At 39.1% G+C, this 22,500-nt stretch overlaps 1 protein-coding gene and 1 pseudogene across 1 annotated transcript; one reads left to right on the top strand and one right to left on the bottom strand.

The window, feature by feature from the left end:
- The first annotated feature begins 4,082 nt into the window (after window positions 1–4,082).
- LOC138053435 (uncharacterized) lies at window positions 4,083–4,862 on the top strand. The gene has a single exon (XM_068900073.1). The coding sequence runs from the start codon at window positions 4,083–4,085 to the stop codon at window positions 4,860–4,862; it is 780 nt and encodes a 259-aa protein (XP_068756174.1).
- A 10,838-nt stretch (window positions 4,863–15,700) lies between these two features.
- On the bottom strand, window positions 15,701–22,367 carry LOC138053433 (uncharacterized; annotated as a pseudogene).
- Window positions 22,368–22,500: the final 133 nt, after the last annotated feature.

Below are 22,500 nucleotides of genomic sequence, written 5' to 3'. Positions count from 1 at the left end.
CAAACTGACAGCTGCTTCTGCTCAAACCTATTGTCACTTTCCTGTTCACAACTTCTACTAATTTCTTTGCGTAGGCCTTTAGACTTAGTTTTTCTCATTTTAAGTTTGTGATGTTGAATGAAATCTTTAGCCAAGGAAAAGGATCTTACTCGTACATATAAATTAACTACTGTATGTAAAACGTCCTTAATGACATGTGTTGCTGGTACCAGTTCTGAGTCAGAAACTATTAAATCATAATAGGAGAGCAACTCACTATCAGTTACTGACTTATCCATCATACCTTTGATATTAACTCTTTGTAAATTGCCATCTAGAGATAACTGTCTCAAATGCATATTCGGTTAGGACTTTCTCTGAATATTTTGTGATTTGCCAAAGTCCTCCACGGTTCAGATTTGAAACCAGTTTCTGAGATGAGTCATATCCACCCTCTAGTTTTCCAGCTTTCAAGATTGACATTGCCTGCTGGCTTTCTTGTGATTTTGTAGTGCCATGCTTTTTATGTAGATTATGCAGCACGTAGCCTCCCAGATATTGCAGAACAGCAGTCTCTCTCTCTGACAGTACAGTTTGTTGATGTGGGCCGTTATTATGAGTGACCTTAGAGTTCTTGCAGTAGACAATCATGCAATCCGCTACCTTAGTTGACAATAATGTGGCAGCATTTCTTGATAGTCCTTTACAGTACTCTGTAGAATTTAAAGGAATCGCAGCGTAGTATTTCGAATAGAACTTTTCAGTGTCACCGTTTTTCGAATATGCATCGAACATAGACTTTAACATAGTAAATTCTACGGTCTCTTCCTCGAGTTCTTCAAATAAATAAACTTCCACTTCGTTTATTATTGACTGGGGATACACCTGAGCTGTTTTGACTTTATGCACAGCGGTTTTCACTATGTCTGTAAGGATGCTTGGGGTGAGAGTGATACATGTTCGTTCTTTTGGTGTTGTGATGTTGCTGTGTTTTGAAGCCCAATGTCTTTGAAAACCTCCTCTGGTCTTATATTGTTTTCCACAGTCTGTACACACTATGATTCCAGGTTGAGCCTACAAAAGAAAAGCAAAAACATAAGCAACACAGAAATATAATAGCTACTTTACTTTAAGCGTCCAAAGAAACGAGTAGTAATGCAGTAACTTATTTAAATTCGTCAACACGAGAGCGCTAGCCTCTCGAGTCGAAATCTTTGCATTTTTCAATAAATTTCACTTAAAAAGTAGACAAATAATACTCACATTCTCAACTGAAGTCACAAATTCCTCCTCTATATCTTCATCTTGTTCTAAAAGGTCTAAAATAACATCAAAATCATCGCCAAACAAAAATATATCTTCTCCGCCGTCAGCCATGTTTGTTTGATGTCAAACAAGTGTGCACCCTCGTGATCACGTGACTGGTACATTCAACATCGAGACCGGGTCTATTGTTTAGCCCTTTGATGTTCGCCGGGTTTCATAACCAGTTCCCCTCTACTAACTCTGGCGAAATCTTCCAAAGGCATATTCAGTCTAAGCTTCATCAAGGTAATCACAAATTCTTGAAAACGAGTAATATGTTGGGCCTTTCGAGTTACAAAGGGATTAAATCGAAGGAAAACAGCTTTCAACGTGTCAAGCGAAGGTAATCCAATATAAAAATTTACTTTCTTGTTGTCATTCCGAAATTCATCTTCGCAAAATGGTCACTGAAGTGGCACTCAAGCTACTAAATAGTCAAACTCGTCTGTTTGTGTACTGGAATCGACACACTTTGGAAGTTCTTTGGCAAAGGAAATATCTGAAATCTGTTCACCTGCTGCTGCAGTTTCCTCCGCAAGCACGCGTTCCCTCTCTTCTTGCTCCTTTCGCTTCCTTTCTTTCTCATTAGCTCTCTGTCCTCTTTGCGATGCTTGTTCGATGTTTCCTCTCTCCACACTCTTTTTATGGCCCAGGTTTAAAGTCAGCAACCAGTCAACGTGGTATTTGTCCCAACTTTTCGCTGCTCTTCCTGAGACGAAATAGCAGGTGCATACACGATCATTTGCGAGAATCGTTTCAGTCCAATCAGACCAACTTATTGCAGACATCCAACGCGAGCATCATTCAAAGGATAATTTTTCCGCTTCTTCTCCTTGGTTTGTGACTACTAATGGGACTCGAGCAAAATGAAGGCCTTTCCCTGGAGTGCTTTCGCTTCTACAATCTACCATGCAAAAAACCATCTTCACATTGAAGACGCAATTCGGTTTGTTTACAATTTTACTCCACCAATATGGTGGCGTAGAGATGGTTACCAGGCTTTTGGTCACGTGAGTGAAAATGATCTATAACAATTCTGGTTCTTTCTTCTTCGATGCAGTCTCACCAGAAGATATCAAATGTGGGATTTTGTCTATTCCTAAAAACAAAGCTTATGGTCTCTAGTCTCATCCAATTCGTATTCTATCCTTTGCTAAGCATATTGTATCTGGTACTCTTGCAGACATATTTAATATGTCTGTGCAGAAAGGTGGCTTTCCATCCAAACTGAAAGAGGCAAAAGTTACCTTTCCTAGAAAAGCGATGACGAGTCCGTTTTGCGGGGTGCATGCCTTATTTTTGGATTTCTGCAAAGCGTTTGATCTTGTTGATCACGCCACTTTATTTGAGAAACTAGCTACCATGAATATCTCTCGCAGTTTCTGGAACTGGGTTCAAAGTTATCTCTCCGGTAGGACATTGCAGGTTAAGCTACCAGGGGTAGTTTCTTGTAGTGGAGAGGTTATAGCTGGAGTTCCTGGTTATTTTATCACTTCATATCCAACTCGGGCTCATTGAATAATTGTAATATATACCTTATATGAGACGGAGCCTGGTAATTATCAACCCATATCACTACTCTCCATTTTTAATCGGATATTTCGAAAATTAGTGTACCATCGTTTGAAATCCTTTCTTGACAAAAACAACATTCTCTTTAAGACGCAGTATGGTTTTCCTGAAAAGCACTCCACACAGCACGCTATTCTTGATACTGTTAACATCATACAAAACAACATGGATTTAAAATTATTCACTTGTGAGACCTTTATTGATTCAAAAAAGGCCTTTGACACCATCTATCATGCTATTTTGTTGCAAAAACTTCCTCATACCTGCTAGGCCGATCACAAGTATTTGAAGTTGATACTTATTTATCTTCGCGCTAGGCGCTAATTAGGCGTTTGATGATAAACAAAATTCTTTCTCAACTGGAGCTTAGTGATTGGCGTTTGTGGTCCTTTAAGGAATTACTGGAGGCTTTGCACAAGTGGATGGCCACAAACACTCTCAAGATTGTCACACCAACAATTGCATCTATTGTGATAGTAATAATCATGTGCCTTTAAGATTTCCATGCCAGCCAAACGGAAGACATTTCTAGCAAAAAACAAAAACCATCGTTGTACTTGTGCACGAGGGAGGCACAGTGCCCTCATGGTTAGTGTGCTCAACTACGGATCAAGTGGTCCGGGTTTGGGTCCTGGCCTATGCAGGAACTCCCTAGTCCTGCAGAGTGGGGTTGCAGCAATCACCAGAAGGTTGGTCTCCCGAGTGGACTATGCTAGCTGAGGCATCAAAGGCATGCAGTGAACTGATAAGCTGTAGATGTAAGAGGGCTTGCCATGGACTATGCAAATACACTATGTTCTTGTGCAGGAAGGTGTTACCAAGAATAGAATGACCTTCAAATCGGTAGGTTTTAAGATCCATTCTATAAAGAAATTATCCTAATGGAATAAAATAATTAATGATGTCATTTTACTGCCAGCTCTGCAATGATAATTTATATCGTACAAAGTTTTATAAAGTTTCACTATTTTACAGAACATGGGTTCCTGTGGTTTTCCATACAAACCTTATATGGAAATTTGTAAGGCTGTTTATCGTTGAACAAGGCAAGATCCGAAATGGGGCATGCTTTTATTTCATTCCACATGCCATAAGGAGTAGGCAGGCCAATTTTGGCACTTGTATCATATTTTGAACAATTCTACCCCTTATCTTCTTAGCATATGTCGTTATGGCGTCCGGCCACGTTTGAGAGGGCTCTGTCGTCTTACGGCACTAAGATAACTATGGCTACAATTGGACAGGTAAAGGACCTTCTAAAGAAGGAACTTGAACCGCTTCATTCTAAATTGGAGACTATGTCTACTGAGTTCAGTGAATTAAGAGCATCAGTTCAACTTTTCTCGGACAAGTATGACGATCTATTGAAACAAATCAAGCAGTCGAACGAAAAACTTCATCAACAGAGGACAGACTTGAGTAAGACCAACTCCGAAGTAAATAACCTCAAGAAAGATCTTATGAGCATGGAAGAGCGAATAGCAAATACCTCCTATGAGATTGAGGAAGTTGGTCAATACCTTAGAAGGGATTGTTTGGAAATATCGGGAATCAAGGCGACGAGCGACTGTTCAGCCGAATCCATTGTTCAATCAGTTGGCAAAGCTATTGATGTTTCAGTTAACAAACAAGATACTTCTATTGCGCACCCTATACCGTCTTACAATGCTGCTGCTCCACCAACAATAATTGTCAAATTTACCCGACGAAGTGTGAGAAATACCTTCTACTCCAATCGGAGGAAACTGGCTAACAAGAAAGCAAGAGACCTTCCTGACCTTGACCTCGAGTCTGACGCTAACATCTTTATCTCTGAATCCCTCATGCGGTATAAGAAAAAATTATTTGGTAATGTAAATAAAGAAAAAAAGCGTTTGAAGTGGAAATTTATATGGACTTTCAATGGAAGAATTTTCATTAGGAACAACGAACATTCACCAGTAGTCATGTTTGATACGGAAGACGATCTTAAAAGATTTCAAGATGAACACACTCGCACCCATTAGTCAGGTCGACTACTTTACTCGGGTAAGAACGGAATTGCTATTAGTAATAATAATAACAACGTTGTTATTGCATCTAGCGACAAATATTAATTTATCATTTATACTTTATTTAGAAATATGTTCTAAACCCTTAAATGGCTACAAGCTTTAATGCTTTACGTGAACTCCCATTTCATGATCTGCATCACCAAGAATTCATTCGAGCCACGGGAGCATGGGTTCATCACACTCCAACTTCTTTATTAAATTCCAAGGATCTTTTCCAGGATACAATTGAAAGTCCAGAAAAAAATGATGACCTACAGGGTATCTCTCACGAAAATTACTCAGAGTCAAAATACTACACTATCAAACAATCAGGGACTCTTTTTCAAAAAGCCAAGAGGAAAAATGGATTTTCTATGCTCCATTTAAATATGCGTAGTTTACCTAAAAACTTATCATTACTGGAGGACTTTATTACCACGGTTGAAAAAGCCCCTGAAATCATTGCTATCTCTGAAACGAAGTTAAAAGAAAACAACATACACAACATTAGCATTCCGGGTTATTCATTTATAAATACTAACTCCAGAACTGCAGCTGGAGGTGTTGCCATTTATTTAGCTAATGAATTAGATTTTTTTCGAAGGCGTGATATAGAACTATCGGGAGACAACATTGAGTCGTGCTGGGTTGAAATTAGGCGTGAAAAACTTAAGAACGTCGTGATCGGATGCATCTATCGGCACCCATTAAATGATCGTCAGGTAAAGAGGTCTTCATCTTAGGTGACATTAATATAGACTTTTTAAAATACAACGATGACAACCAAACCTCTGAATACTTAGATATGTTACTCGATCAGGGATTTATGCCACTTATTACCAAAGCCACACGCCTCACAGATCATACCTCAACCTTAATCGATCATATATATACAAACGTTTTACACAAAGTTATAAAAGCGGGCATCTGCTTAGCAGATGTTTCTGATCATGTACCTATTTTTTGTACTGTCGCAAACAAGCCATCTATTCTAAACGATGCAAAATACTTTCGTGATTTCTCTCATTTTGATAGTGACTCATTCTTAAGCGATGTAGAGGCTATTGACTTCTGTGGCTTAGTTAATGATGATGTAAATCAAAGTATTAACGACCTTGTTGACATACTAAAAAGGATTTCTGATAAACATGCACCTAAGCGTAGATAAAATAATAAAAAGAAACGACGCCTAAATAAGCCATGGATTTCTAATGCTATATGCACTTCAATCAAATGGAAACAGAGACTCTTTAAATCTCATTTCTTAAGTAATGATCCGAACAAAGTAAAGATATTTAAAACTTATAACAATAAATTAAATCGAATTAAGGAAGCAGCAAAAAAAAATTATTTTAGGGCCCAATTTAGTTCTAATAGTGAGAACTTAAAAACTACTTGGAAGTTAATTGGTATACTCATCAACAGGAAAAAGAGTAGTACCTCGCCACCCATCACCAAATTGTTGTGCAATGGCACGTACTATACAGACAGACAAAACATTGCCGATCAGTTAAATACTTATTTCGTAAACGTTGGTAATAATCTTTCTCAAAACCTCCCGGCTAGTGCCAAAAATCCCACTAATTACATTAAACAGTCCTATTTAAATAGTTTTGTATTTCGTGGAATCCTTATACATGAAGTGCAGGACATAATAATGGGACTAGACCTCAACAAGTCTTCCATAGGAGTTCCCTCAAGATGTGTTAAGCTATCATGTGCTTTCATTAGTGAAGCACTTACAAAAATCTTTAACCATTCGTTAGAACAAGGCATCGTCCCTGATCTACTTAAAGTATCAAAAATAACTCCTGTCGATAAGGGGGGTGATGCAGCTGACCCTACGAATTATCGGCCAATTGCAACTCTATCAGTTCTTTCTCAAGTATTTGAAAAATTGATATTTAAACAGCTTAATTACTATATCGAAAAGCAAAACATTTTATTTCAATATCAGTTTGGATTTCGTAAAGGTCATTCGACAGCTCAAGCCATAGCTGAACTTACTGACACTCTAAGGAAGGCAATTGATAACAACCTATACACCTGTGGTATTTTTACACGCGTATCTATGTTCTCACAGTATTGAGCAGCAAAAGTAGAGGAGCAAGGGGCATTGAAGAGTAGTTCAGTCAAGGGACTCGGACATAACCAGAAATCCTAGACAGTAAGCGACTTGCCTCGCGGGCGCAGATTCAAAATGGCGGCCAGATCGAGTAAAAGAGTAAGTAAGGTATTTTACAGGGATTTAAACGATGTCAGCACCGCAGATTTTTTAAAGACTCGACCAGCGACAAAGACAGGCCCTTTTTTTCAAGTGGAAAGGGTTCTGAGTCAGCGCAAGTTAAAAGGAAAGGTAAATAATTTATTTATCGTTCTCTTGATGCACGATGTCTTCCGATAAAATATTTTAGTTAGGAATTAATGTTCATCAATTGAAGTAAAAATATTAGTTTAATTTTCGGTACAGGCGAGATACAAAATAACCTAGATCATGAAAATGTAAATAATTTTAAATGATCTGTTTGCTGTCTTTTGGTAACAGTGATCATTTTGTATTGAAGGTCATGTTACATAAAAAATATCTATTTTTAGTTAGTGTACATATTCATGGCTGTACGTCCTACCTTAGAGCGGCTTCATTAAGATTTTCCTCTGTTTCCCAAGAGTCGGCCAACGAACTGTAGCCTTTCCATCGAATAAGATACTCGTTCTACAAAGGATTTATTAATATAAATAAGGGCACTTTGAACTTTGTGTACACTAATCTAAAAATAGCATGACATTGTTCCTTTAAGAAGAAAAAAGCCCTCAAATTGACATTCAGTCGTAGACAAAATTCAAACTTGATGTCTTACCTCCCTCTCCTCCTTCTACACTCTATCCTCGACTTGAAGAAAAAAAAAGACTTTCTGTGAATATTATTTTCTAAAATCTCAGCTCCAATTCCCGTGTTAGGATGTATAGAACTTGTATATGACAAATTCATTTGCTGTTTTAATATTTACCTTTCTTTAAATCTGGGGGCGTCCTTACCGTGATCAGAGATCCGACATTCAAAGAAAAACGATGACTTTTTGTCAGAAACTGTTTTATGAAAGAACATCGAGTGTATCGAATCTCCTTCATTTTGATGAAGATTGAGTCTCCTTTGGTTGTGTATGGGCGCCAACGAGTGCTTGTGCAGTGAAAAGCTTCAATTATACACATGCTTCATCGAGTTCTTCTGGTGAAATTGACTGTTTCAGCAACCGGAATATTCCACCCATCAAAAGCATCAGGAAAAAGAGTTGTTCAGAGGGCAGGAAACTGCTCAACAGAGGTACAGCATAGTACAGAAGAAATGCTCGTTTTTCTGGTGCTGTAAAAAAAATTATAACAACTACATAAAGTGCAAAAAACCATGTAATATTCTTCAAATGATAAATTAGTTCCTTGCACCTTAAGGTCTGGATGTGCCGATTCGACTCTTCAGTTGCCATTTTCAGTGCAACCGAAAACTCGGGATTTTGTGACTGTTAAAGTAATCTGTTTTCATCGGACATTACATGGGCCATATAATTCTGTTTTCCATGGAAAGATAAGCTACGTCTATTTATGTACGACTTGCTCTTCGCAACATGTTACCGAGTGGAAATGGAGATCTTTCTTGAACCATCTTCTCTTCGAGTGGCAGAGAGGACTACCGCAATTATTGAATGTGATTCCTTGAAGACCAGGACGATTAACGGCTACATTGATCAGAATCAGTGTATTATCATTTCTGGAAAGTGCACAGCTTGCACAGCTTCTCACAGCTTGTTAAATTAGCAGCAATATTTTATGCACTAGTAAATGTAAAAGAGAATGATTTCTGTGCAGTTTTGACGAGAAAAAAGCAAAAGTCCAATGAGATGTACATGTAGGCCTGGAAAAAAGTCTTTTTGTCTCATTTTCAGATCTAGACCCAACTTCTTCAGGACTGGAAGAAAAGAAGAGTCCAGGTAAAAAGAAGTTACTGTTGATTTGTAGTGTTTCTAGGAGTGTAATGGTGGACATGGACCAGAAATACTCTTAGGCGCTTCATGCTACGGTAACCGGAGATAAATGCCGGTCTGATGGGCCACTAGGCTTGTAGCAGACTTTACCTTTTTAATGGTTGGACATACAGAGATGTATCCAGGTTTTTAAATTTGGGGGTCTTTGGGACCCCTTTGCGAAAAACTTGGGGGGTCCAGCTAATTAATTTTTAACAATTAATATTTGATCTATTGCCTCTCATCAGAAATCCATAAGGGTTGAAACATTCAACCAATCAGTTCGCACTGAATATTCGGAAGCTTTGAACGCGCGTTACACGTTTCAACCCTTATGGGTTTCTGCTCTTATACAGTAATTGCTGCTGCGGTACCCTTTCAGATTTTTAAATTGTACAAAAATAAAGTCTTATCCCTCTCCTCAAATATTTCCTAAAAGTAAAATGATAAATTTCTTTGAAACTGTTGTGCCCATTGATTCATTGATCAAAATGGATGGGCTGTCAAAGCTCCATCCATCACATCTGAAAACATCTCGAGGAATCTGTACACTGTAGGAACTGCTGGCTCCAGTTGATAAATGATCTACAATCAGTGACACAATGTTGGTACACCAACGGCATTAATCGAGCATCCCTCCCTCTCCCACCTTTCAATGTTGTTTAGAAACTAGAACGTATTCAACAGTTAGTTTGGGTGCATTGCGCTATCCAACATTGAACGGGGGAAAGGGGGTGGCTGTTCCAACGACTTATGACCGTGATTGTATTATTGAATAAAGTATCGTATAACCTTAAAATAATCATGTCACGTTGCTGTACGTCTGAAGATATCCAGTGTGTATTCGTTTGATGTTGCACAACCATTTTATGACAATTGTTGTGTGGCCTTTGGAAGCACTGAATACCACTGGTAAGGAACTGAATTTTTGTAAAGTACATGTTTTCTTAAATAAACGTTAGTTGATTTTAACGCATAGCGCAAGGTAGACGGGAAGCCCAACTAGAGACGGAAAGGAGCCTAGAATGGCTGCATGACTCTGAGTCAAGCTTCCAGAGAGAGTTGCATAGCATTCGGAAACGACTCGATGACATCGAGGAAAGCCTCGGGAATCTGGAGATTGCGGTGAACGAGATGCAAGACTATAGCTACGCCTTCAACATTAAAATTCTCGGAGTCCCTGAGCTAAACGTTTACAAAGTTGCCTCCGAAACCAGTAATCTTTGCGTTAATCTGTTAATTGCATGGGCGCTAATATTACTATTAACGACATTGACATCGCTCACAGAGTCTCTTTTCTAGACTCTTCTTGCTCCAAGCCCAAACCAATCATTTGCAAATTCGTAAGGCGACTCGCGAGAAATAACGTCATGGCCACGATGGCTTGTTGCTAGAGGAAAACCTCCCAGATGCTCTTCTGAGGTCATGTGATGACCCTACCAATTAAACTGGCGTCATTTGAAGTATTTTCAAAGCGGGAAAGTCAAAAGCTATTTTTGCTGGTTTGTCGAAACGTAAGGAAATGAATTCTTGCCTTGTGATTGGTTAGCTATTAATAAATAAAGTTAGATGTGGGTGAGGGAGTAAGTAGCCATTTAGTACTGAAAATAATGGCACTTCTCAGATCCACTTTTAAGTAAATGTTGGGTTTATGCCGCTAATCAAAAGACGCCAACACACTGTTTTATTGATTTTCTGATAGCAACATAGATAATAAATGTTTTGAATTTGAAATGTTGCTTCTTTGATTCAATTTTCGAGGAGAAATGACAAAAACACTGCACTCATACCCCACTCTTCGATCTAAAAAATACATTAACATAAAAATATCCGTGATGCCGTAGGCTTTTCAAATTCAGATGAAAGTTTGGGATAATGGCAACCTCCAGCGCCGAAGAAATGGACCAAACTATGTACGTTCTTCATGTATAAACCCCTGTTTGAAACGCATTACTGCTCACTGACTCCATCTTCAATTCCTTAAATTCCAAGCTTTAGTCTCAGTTGATTTCTTGTCGAATTTGCTTTTATTAGCAAGGAAAAATTGTGTTCAAAATCTCGTAAATGTAGCAAGCAGGACCGACATTCAGGCAAGAGTAATAAAGACAGACAATTTCACCCCTTCTGGGAGACTTCCCGCTTTCAAGTGCGGAACAGCTCGAAGAAGGAATTTTCTGAAACCAACGAACAGCTTATATCAGATTACGAAACAAAGAGTGCGAGATTTACCGACTTGGAACAACGCGACGAAAAAGCAGAAGCAAAAGAAATGGAAGCTGGTAAGGCATAATGTACGCAAATACTTTTTAAACCCATGCTTTAACGCAATGGAAAGAAACTGTGTGCAGCATTTTAGAACAGGCGTGACTTCTCATACGTTGTTTGTCTCAGCATGAAATTAATTTTACTTGAGACCAAAATAATAAAATATATCTTTAAATTTCTACTCTGTTTATATTGAAGTTTATGTGTTTAGGTTATTTTTCACAAGCTTCATTGCTTTCTTTGGTCAGTGCTATTCCCCACTGAAAGGCACTTTGGAAAGAAGAGTATATGTGCTAAGTCAATTTATTATTGCCCACGAGCTTGAAGTGTCTGCAGTAAAAACATTATTGTCTTGAATGTTGTGTCATTTTATCTAATCAAACTGCATTAACTTTCCTTAATTGCCATTAGAACAATTACTTAAAGATGCTAAAGAGAAGGCTAAAAAACATGAAGACGATCTGGAGCTCCTAAAGAAAGAGTATAACAGATTTAAACTTATGCTTGGTCAAACGCAGCAGGGCAGATCTAAGCAGACCCAAAATGCAACAACATTTGAGATAATATCAGATTTCAAAAGCAGCACTAGATACAGACGTCGGCAGGAAACAAAAGAAATGCTAGAGTACATCCATGGTGGAGATGAGGGGGCCCTTTATGGTGCATGGGACTTTCTCGCTTCTTTTGCTTCCAAAGAAATCATAGATAAACTGATTTCAAAGGGAAGTATTTACAGGGAGTGTTTGGAACAGCTGTAAAAGATTTCAACAATTCTGAAGAAGCTTTAAAACAAGCAGTAGCCGTGAAGTTCCAAAATTACCTGTCAAGGCGCAAGTTTAATTTAGTTTGTAAGAGGCAGAGCTCAGTATATGATGCAGACCAAAAAGTTTGGCTTCCGAGAAACATAAAATGCATGGATGCAGAAGTAGCCTTGCCAAAGATTGTCAGTGATTTGAAAGTTGATCATTTCGTAAAAAGTCTCCATATTGGTCATGTCTGCCAAATATCAAACTATCCTGGAGTATCACGCACAGTCACAGGATTGGTTTTTATGATTCTGGACTTGCATTTGCGATTGCCTCGTTTACATAAACAATTAATTTCGTTTAATGGCAACAAGTACCACTTTATTTTTCAGTTTTCTGATGATGGGGCTCCAGAGACCAGCGAACTGGCAATGTCCATTGGCTCATTGACATGCTGGAACTATGGATCGAGGGTAAGAAGTAGGGAATTCCATTACCTACCTACTCCATTGTGTCTCAGAGAAGGAGTCTGCAATGAAAGACATCTGGAAGCAGCACACGGAAGAGATGAGGGTGTTGGAGGGAAATGTTTTGACAATTCATGGTCAGCAGTGTACACTTGAATTTCAACCTAGTGCAGATCAGTCATGGCAAAGCTGGGCTAACAATGAGCTGAACCAAGCGGCAACATATCTCTCACCTTATGCTAATGTTCATAAAGGACAGTTATCTAAGATGGGTGGGACTATAGGGAATGATAGTAACTGTACATGGCAAGTGTCCACACGAGAAAAACGCCAAGAAGACTTGAGTAAAGCCTTCCAAAAGACCCTTCCAAAAGATCTTAACCCAACCCAGGGCCACCAAAAAACATTAGAATTCATGGCTAACAATGGTCTTCGCCAGCTTGGGGAACCTAGAATAGGGGAATTCGCCAACTGACAAAGGCCAGAGCCTGTGCACAATGAAATATATGCCTGCCAACACATCCTTAACATGATTTACAAGGAAGCACTTCAGAGAAACAATGTGGATTTATTTTTAGAAGTATTAAGTTCTCCAGTTGACACAACAGAAATTGCAAACATTAAGTTTTCTCACCCTGATCTCACCGCCCCACGTCAGGAAGGAGTAGGGGAAAGAGCTAATTAGGCAACTGGATATTGGAAACAGGCAAGCAGAGGTATTTAATGACAATATGCAAGCAGCATCAGTAACACCTGATGTCTCGGATAGAAAGCCAGGATGTGGTTTGTCATTTGTTGCTAGTAAGATAAGAGAACATTATAATGACAAAGATCATACAGCCAATAATCTAAGCACAAGGCTCATTGGGGAGCAAGCTATTGCACTTGCCAAGTATTAATACAGGCTTATTGATGCCTTGGAAATTACAGATGAATCCAGTGCCCAAAAAATGAAGAGGCAGGCCCTTGGTAAAGCAGCTGAACATCTGAGAAATGCTGGAACTCTTTTTAACAAAGTGGATACTAATTTAAGAGACGTTGGGCAGATTAATGAAAACTTAACAACACATTTTAACTTGTTATCTCTATGTTATAGCTCATCAGTTAACATCACTGTTTGGACAGTGGCATATGCCATTCCCTACCATGCATCACTTTTGTTTGAAAAGTATAATGTTGGATTTGGAATTTTGTCCTTACAAGCAAAGGAACCAAAACATTCAGGAATTAAGCATGACCTGCTTTTGACAAACCGATCTACAATTGTAGGTCCACTGGCACACTTGGAAAATGGTGGCAAGTCATGAGGGCAAATTATGTCAGAGCATTCTATTTACCTGAGCAATATCCCATGCCATCTATGTATATATCACACTATGAATTCAGAATGCCTTCTCATATTGCCAAAGCACACAACTGCCAATGTGGAAGACAAAAAAGCAGCCCAGAAGAACAACTCTGTACTTTTTGTGTTGAGTGTAAGACTGTTCTAGAATGTGCTGCTAAGCAACAACTGCTGCCTGCAGTCATTGAAATTCTTAAACCTGTTGCGTGCCCACTGTGTGAGGAAAGGTTTGCAGACAAACCTTCGTGTGATCAACATGTCGAGTTTGGTCACTCTAAGGGGACGCAGTCTTCAAGAGAAATTAATCCTAGGGCCCTTACTGTTTCAGAGCTCAAAAGAGAACTAAGCAAGAGAGGCCTTGTCACGTCAGGGAGTAAGGATGTTCTTTGTAGGAGACTGGAGGGACAATTAGCGAGTGAACTTTAATTATAAGAAATACAGCTGATTTATTATCATTTCCTTACTTCACTGTTAAACACTTGAGTACAGTATGGACACGGCTTATGACGGACTGCTTTGTTTGTCATGACAACTCAAAAGATCACATATTTTCTCTCAAATTGGCCCCCTTAATACATACACCCAAACAGATCAGATACTTTGGAGTATCCCTTTGGTGTCCAAAGGGATACTGCTACCAGAAGGAATTTTGCGTTCAGTTTCGAGAAATAACAACTTTCGTTTGTGAGGACGATAAACACACTGTCAAGGTTGGCGAGCCGGACTACCCTGTGGCAGCAGTAGAGAGAGGGAAGAGAGTTGTAGTTGGAATCAACCAGACAATGATGGTTGGTGACCATGATTTTACCAAATTTTCATTGTCACCATCATTTAGTTTGGACGTGGAGATCCCACAAAATATGGATGGTAGCTTTTAATATGGCCAGGTGCATATTGGTCTTAAAGAAAACGGCTTTCAAAAGTCAACGGCATTGAGACACGCTACTGAACTTGATAAGGTTTTGAGTAAAGATGGCAATAATAATCCCATAGAGTGCCATTACCACAATGGAGGACCTGATCACAACTTGCGAGATCCGAATCCGAGATTTATCAAAGAAGCATCCAACCATAGAGGAAGAAGTTGAGGACAGCATAGAGCCTTGCAAAACACTTATCGCCAGTGTTTTCTCGTGTTTACAGCACAAAGGTAAAAGTTTCAAAGTTTTCAGTGCTGCCAAAAGTGAGGAACTCTTGCAGCTAGCGAACCAACTGAAACGCATTGATGGGGAATTTGATCCAAACACTACTTCCATCTTCGCAACCATCGCAACCTGTTAAGCTGTGCTTGAAGCTGCAACAGTTTCTTGATAACCTTTGTGTGAAAGGTCATTACCAGTTTAGCATCAAGAAGTGTTCAGATGAAGAGTGTGTGTGTGGTGCATCAAGGACTTGGCAAGAAGAGTTTTCACAGCTTCACCACCTACCATTCCCAATTCCCTGACGAGATAAATACCTTCACTTTGAGGTAAGCATGGCATGACGTGTATTTAAATACAAACGGTTTATCTGATCATAACTCATAAATAGATATATTTATGTTTTGTTTCAGGACTTGTGCGGGGGAGAAATATGTGCCCTCCAAAATACAAGCTGCATCCAAACGTCACAAGATGCCTTTTTCGCCTTCATCACAGAAAGCAATATCTGATGTTTCGTCTTATTAACATTTGACCTAAGAGCTCCTACGTATCCCTGGGGTAAGGTAATAATGTGTAAAGAAAGCATGCAATAGGAAATAATAAATAACAAAAAAAACCTCCTGCCCGCTCTCTTTTTTTGTAGAAATCCGAACGAGAAACGTGTTTTTTTTTTTACTTGGCCTAACTTAACCATAATAAAAATTACTTCAACTTTCTACCCTGAAAATTGAATTACATTGTACTGGCGTTGAATTTAATTTCTTATTATTTTTTTACCATGTCAATCATTATTATGAAAGACAGGAAGAAAAATCTGGGGGGAGGGGTGGTTAACATTCTCTGGTTGCCTTGGGAAGAAAATGTGTAAAATAATATGATTTCAATTTAGCATTAAAGCTGATCCAGAACTGCTCATCAAATGCAATCCATTCTATGCTCATACCCTTACTTGTGTAAACCACAAAGGCACAACATCGAGCACCGGTCACCCCCAGCTTGACCGTCTATGTTCTCCAGAAAAAAAGTGCCATCTGAACATGCATCTAGGGGTGTGACTAAGAATTTTGTTTCTGGGCAATTAACCTCAGATAGGCCAAAGGGATCTGAGCAGCCAGCGTCAACAACTTTCGCATTAGGTGAGGCCCCCAGATATGGTGTTTCTGGACTAACTACAAGGCCTAACTTCTGCACTTGTACAGGTCAACGGTTAGATAGTATATACTTTTGATATTGTTCAAGGGCTACTGGTTTGTATTTGATCCCATGATTGGTGCAACTTGAAGTGAAAGGTTTGGGGTGTCAAAGGCTGTTCACTAAATTGTCATGGTGCTTTTTCCTGTTGCTAATAAGAGTTTTGCACTGTGAATCGAAGTTTTCTCTGGCTTTTCCACTCTTGACATCAGATTGCCTCTGAGTTTTCCTCTCAATTTTATTAATTTTATCAACATCAACCTGAAGCCTTTCCGCGAAGTTTTTCTCTGCCTTTGTCATTCCAGGTGTTAAAACAAATGGTTCTCCTGATTTAAGTGGAAATCTTTAAAGTCAATTGTTCCCTGTTGTTACAGCCAGGGTCTCTCCTTGCTACTGAAGAAATGTCACAATAAACTTTAAAATTGTCCTCAGTATTTGAAAGCTGATAGCTTCCAAAAGACCCTTGAGGGCTTTTGCCAAATTTTGTATCTATACACGGGGTGTTGTTTAAGGTGGGAGTCATGATCTGTGCTAGGGCCATTTTTGAGTTTATGGCCTATAGCTTGGTGAGCAACTTGTTTTCATCTGTCTGCTGGCCTTTAATAGCCTTTATTGTTCGGGCCTTGTAAAGAAGGCATCTCACACCCTGATCTTTTGATGAAGATCTGTCCTGATCTTGGCGCGTTTTGTAAACAACTACTTCCTTAACTGGTTGTGGAGCTATTGTATCCCCTCTACCCTTGCGATGCCATTGTTGTAACATGGAGGTGCAGCTTTGTTTTGCCTGCATGTCACCCTCATTGTCCAGGTCATTGACATTCCTGTACTGATAAAGGGTGAACTTACAAATCTACATCATCAAAGCTAACACATGATTACAGAAGCCAACTGCACCAGCAACACAAGTACAGTAGGCATGTTTGACCTTTCCACTCACAATACACAGCGTTACTTTTAAGTTTTGTGGCGCATCGTGCTTCCTGAAGCTGTGATGACAGCTCGACTTAAAATAAAAACAGTTGTCATCGCTTGCAACTAATATTCCTTCTAAGTATTCATCTTGAAGGAACATTGTTGCTTTTCTGATACTTGTTGGTACAGAGTGATTACTGCTGCCGGAGGAAATGTCTTTTCCCGATTTCGAGATACGTTGGTTCATTTCGGCCCGCGTAAAATAAGGCATTCAAGTCAGATTTGTAGTTCAGCCATCTGACGGATACTCAACAACAACACTAGTACTCGGAGTCACGTCCTTCCTCGCCGCTTCATGTTGTTTTCTTTTAGTGCAGATTTTGTGGACATCTAAATCTACAATGATGTGATCTCAGCCAGACTTAGATATTCTTCGACTCTTAATATGAGGTAGATAATAAATTTTAGGTGTGATTTGTTGACCAAAGTAACCGCTCACGTGTTCAACGAGAAGTCTTACCTTTTAACCAATAATGCTTTTGTTTTCAAACCCTTTAAGAGGAACTGTCTGAAAAAATCGAGAAAAATCGAAATTTCGCCGCCACAGTCAAAAAATCGTTTTCGCTCATATCTTGTCCATAGTAAGGTGTTAGCAAGTAAGTAAACGTGGTGTAGTTTGTTTTTGAAAGGACCGCTTCGATTAGGAGAAAATCGACAAAATCAGTTTTCGTGGTCGTTGACTTGAAAACAATCAAAAATTGAGGCTAAATGAGGCCTTGTCAAAAGTTCGCTCGCAAGCCAAAAGGAAGCAAGCGCGGTAAAATATTCACTACTAAATCAATTTGTAAAGGGTTTTACTGCTAGTTTGGTGGTGATTTCTTATCTTAGCGATAATCTGGAAGATAAGCAATTTTATTTTCGATTGGATACTTTTTCAACTGACCGAAGTTTAGATTTAGGCTGTAAGTTGCGTTTTAAATTATAGGCATGTGCTACACCTTGGTTTTACCTGAAACTCAAGCTATAAGCTATTTAAACATTGTGCTAAAACATATGTAAGAACTGGCTTGGGTAATTTAATTTGTACTTCACACGAACCTTCTAAAGTTGAATTAATTTCGCTTGAAATATGAGACTTTGCAATGATCGCGGGATCGTCGCTTTGTTATTGCGCGACAAGTCACGAAAGCTTTACGCCTCCACTAGAAAGTCAACTCACAATTCCACTTGTATTTAAGAAATCTGTACTGAACATTTTTTTACCTCGATGCTTTTCCCGTTCTGGTTAACTTACATCTTGTTTTCTGCTGATTGTCAGTCCCCAAGTCGAGAATCCTGTTGCTTGAAAGTAACCCCAGACAGAACTATTATATTCACAGTATTGCAGTCCTTTCTTTTCAGTCGATCGAAATTTCACATCCATTGCCACTGAAATATTTTAGATCTCACAAAAACTGCAATTTTGATAGCGAACTTTCGGGCTGCCGATATACCCTTGGTCTTAAAACGTGATCAAAAGAGTTGTGTGACACTGGCACCTGAAGGATAAACACAGACTTCCCAAACTAATTAAGGAGGAGATAAACAGATAAGGGACCAGTGGTTATAACATTGCGTCAGATGGAAAAATAATTCAATCTGGGTGATAGGATCAATAGACTGTTAAGGAACAAACGATACAAAATTGTATATAAATTTATTAAATGTTTGTAATTTTTTTTTCTTTCATTACAACTGAAAGGTTTCGAAAAGTCATCCGCTAGCTGTTTACCGTACTTGATTTAATTTTACGACGTCATCGGTTTTTGACACCTGTTTAAATATGAAAGTTAAGAGAATTTAAAACCAGTTAGTTGCAATCTGTCGAAAAACTATCATGGAAAGTGATTGTTCGTTTGTATCGATTGTGGGAGGCCACTGTGGTCATGATAGGAGAGACAAAAACAAAGCAACGGGATGCATTCCTCTACTTAGTTGTCAGCGAGATATTAACGGGCATAAAGCAATGTTTGCGCTTCATGGCATAGTTGATGAAATTGAGCTTATTCTGGCGAGGGCATCCATCTTTTCCTCTCCACGAAATATTGACCAAATGACCATATGTCCAGCTCATCGAGCATCTCTGGGTACTGGATGGACACGCCGAGTTCCGGACAAATGCAGAATACTATCAATATTATCAGGTCATAGTAAGGACGTGAGCAAAAAGCAAAAAGCGGATAGAGGTCTAAGCAAAGCAGGTTGACAAACAGTGCTACAACAGAGTGGGATATTTCTTCCTGTTAGGTCAGGTTTGTATTCCTTTTGTAACTCTAAAAAATAAAGGAACTAACGCTAATGTACTTCTTCAAAAAAAGTTACTTAAAAAGAAAAAACGTCTTTACAAAGGAAAATAATTTAGCTGAAATAAATCAAATTAATTTCATTTTATCTGCAGAATTCATTTTCACTGATTTTTTTTTTTTAAAAAGGCGTCAATACACCTGTTCGGTTTTAAATTTCGGGCAATGTCAAAAAAATAATGTTCAAGAGATCGTTTTTTTTTTTTTTTACTTGAATGTGCAATCCTAATTAAAATAGAGTGCTTACTGATATTTGTAATCTCTTAGGGGTATGCCCTAACTGCAGAAAAATGTTGGCTGGGAACTGGAAACCTGACACAGAAACTGCAGAAGTTGCGTTTAACGATTGCGAAGTAACATTTCAAATGGCGGAGATGTCTTTGGTAGGATAATCTTTCTTGACCTTCAAATTATTGTCACACAGACGGAACAATGTAGATACATGAGAGACGTCGAAAGTTGTGTTGAAGTCAGGGAAAAAAGGAAGCGAGGGTTGTTAAGTATCTCTCTTCCCTTCCACCCCTTTATGTATTTGGCACACAGGCTTACTAGTAACTGTCTCCAAGTCACTTTTTCCTAGGAAAGGGGTTGAGCAGCCTCGTTCCCAATCCCTCTCAAAGATGGACCCTGATGGGAACAAGGTTCTTTTTTGCATTTACAGAATACATGGAAACTATTGTCGATTGCGCAAGCAAATAGCGGCACTTTTAACCTCTTCCTCATCCTGCCAGAAGTACTCAAGAAAGACTCTCCAAGAATCAAGTAAGATCTTTGTTGAGCATGCGTGGAATGTTGCCAGGATTTAGTTTTCGAATCCAGGCCTAAAAGCCGTGCGCTTGCAACAGCGGGCTCAGTTATGACGATCGGTTTATCAAAAAACAGCTTAGCCTCTCGAATCAGCCTTTTTTACCGATGAGTTGGGTCCTTAAGTCTAGTCACGTAAAGCGCACACGATTCACAGAGAAGCAGAGAGACTACTTGTCCATTAAATTTCGTATTGGCGAGTCAACCGGCCAGAAAGCAGATGCAGCCTCGGTATCCAAGTCAATGATGACTGCTAGAGACAGTAATGGAAACCGCGCTTTTAGCAGTTCTGAATTTCTGACCAGTCAGCAAGTTTCAAGTTTCTTTTCAAGACTGTCCTCAAAGCGCAAACTTGAAGATGACGAAATGACGGAAAGCGACTTTGAAGAAAACCAGAACGTTGAAAATGAGAAAGCCTTTGACGAGTTGAGAAGTGAAGTTCTTCAAGAGGTTGCCCTTACTCATCCAATATGCTATGACAGGTATAACATCTGCGAACTAATTGTAAATTCAAAGCTATCAATCTTTGCAATTCAAATGCTTAAGGATATCTGTGAGCACTTTGATATACCAATAACGGACATCAAAGTAAAGAGAAAAGCCCCTTACATTGACAAGCTGATCGCCTTTGGAAAAAACTGCACTTGTCAGAAATAATTAAGATCGGTTTTGGTTAAAAAGGCATTGTAACAGCATTTGCAGGGGAAACCTGGAAGGCTTGCATATGAAGAAAGAAGCACGAACTTGACTTGGTATAGTGGCCATACATTCAGCGAGCAATGACCCAGTTGTGAACAGTGAAAACCCGACTCATTCAAAGTGTTTTTGTTGTGGACAGTTTATTTTTGTCTTTAATGGTACTGTGATATCGAAGACTTTGCAATCTAGAACACTGAACTTACAATAGCAAGATCTTTGACGATTGACAAACAGTCTTATTTTAAGAAATATTACAAGTTTTGGCTTCGTTTTCGCGCATGTTTCCCTACCAGTCAGTGTAAAACGAAGACTGCGGACTGCGGACTGCAGACTGCGGACCAGGGGTAAAATTCAGTCTGTGGCTGTGTTCACACCTGGTGCCCGAGCACTTGTGCCCGGGCATCGGCACAAAATGGTGCTGTGTTCAGACACTAGGTACCCGATATGTTGATGCCCAGTTCAGTGCCTGAGTACAAGGTCTCGACACCTGCCTAGCAGTTATTAAGAGGGGTCTATCAAAATTTCAGCTGTTTTAAAGCCTAGGATTTTTCAAGTGTAAGGAGTATTAAGGTAGGATAAAGAAAGATATGCTGAGTTCAGTCAGAGGTTTTGAAATAATTCTCTTGTTTTCCCGAGTTCGTGGGTTGCCAGCCGATACGGCACAGAGTGATCAGTTGAGAATAACACCAAATGAGGTATAAAAAGTGGCTTAAAGTTACTCAGAAAAGAAGAACACTCTGGGGTAATAAATATTCTAATACAACGCTTTGAACAAGTGCAATTGCGAGTAAAGATTCTTTTGAAGTTCGTCAAGCTTTTGTGACTTGTCGAGCAACAACAAAATGACGGTCATGAAAAAGTCTCATATTTCAGGCGAAATTTATTCAACTTCAGAAGGTTCGTTTGAAGTACAAATTAAATTACCCAAGCCAGTTCTTACATGTGTTTTAGTACAATGTTTAAATAGCTTATAGCTTGAGTTTCAGGTAAAACCAAGGTGTAGCACATGCCTAAAATTTAAAACGCAACTTTCAGCCTAAATTTAAAACACGGTCAGTTGAAAAAGAACCCAAACTAAATTAAAATTGTTTATCTTCCAGATTATTGCTAAGATAAGAAATCACCACCAAACTAGCAGTAAAACCCTTAACAAATTGATTTATCGGTGAATATTTTACCCCACTTGCTTCCTTTTGGCGTGCGAGCGAAGTTTTGAGAACGCCTCATTTTGCCTCAAAATTTAGTTGTTTTCAAGTCGCCGACCTCGAAAACTGATTTTGTCGATTTTCTCCTAATCGAAGCGGTCTTTTCAAAAACAAACTACACCACATTTAGTTACTTGCTAATACCTTACTATGAACAAGATATGAGCGAATTTTAATTTTTGACCGTGGCCGCCGTTTGCTCGATATTTACAGACATCTGCTCTTAAGGAATCACCCCTACATTTCAGCCAGAATCGTAATTCTTCGTTTTTCAATGATGATGGCTCTTTACCAGCTAACACAGCTTCCGCAATATCGTCTTCTGTCAAAACACGGGCAGCCATGCGTTGCCATTATAACAAAATCAGGAAAAAGCCACTAGCAGAGGACTATCAGTACTAGTCTCGGGCCGATCCAAGCGGCAGCCATATTTGCCAATAAAGCGATCTTTGTCTTTACATGTAAGTTAATAAGAAT

This window comes from Montipora capricornis, chromosome 6, assembly GCF_036669925.1.
Source record: "Montipora capricornis isolate CH-2021 chromosome 6, ASM3666992v2, whole genome shotgun sequence".
NCBI lineage: Eukaryota > Metazoa > Cnidaria > Anthozoa > Scleractinia > Acroporidae > Montipora > Montipora capricornis.
This window is presented reverse-complemented; position numbering and strand designations above follow the sequence as displayed.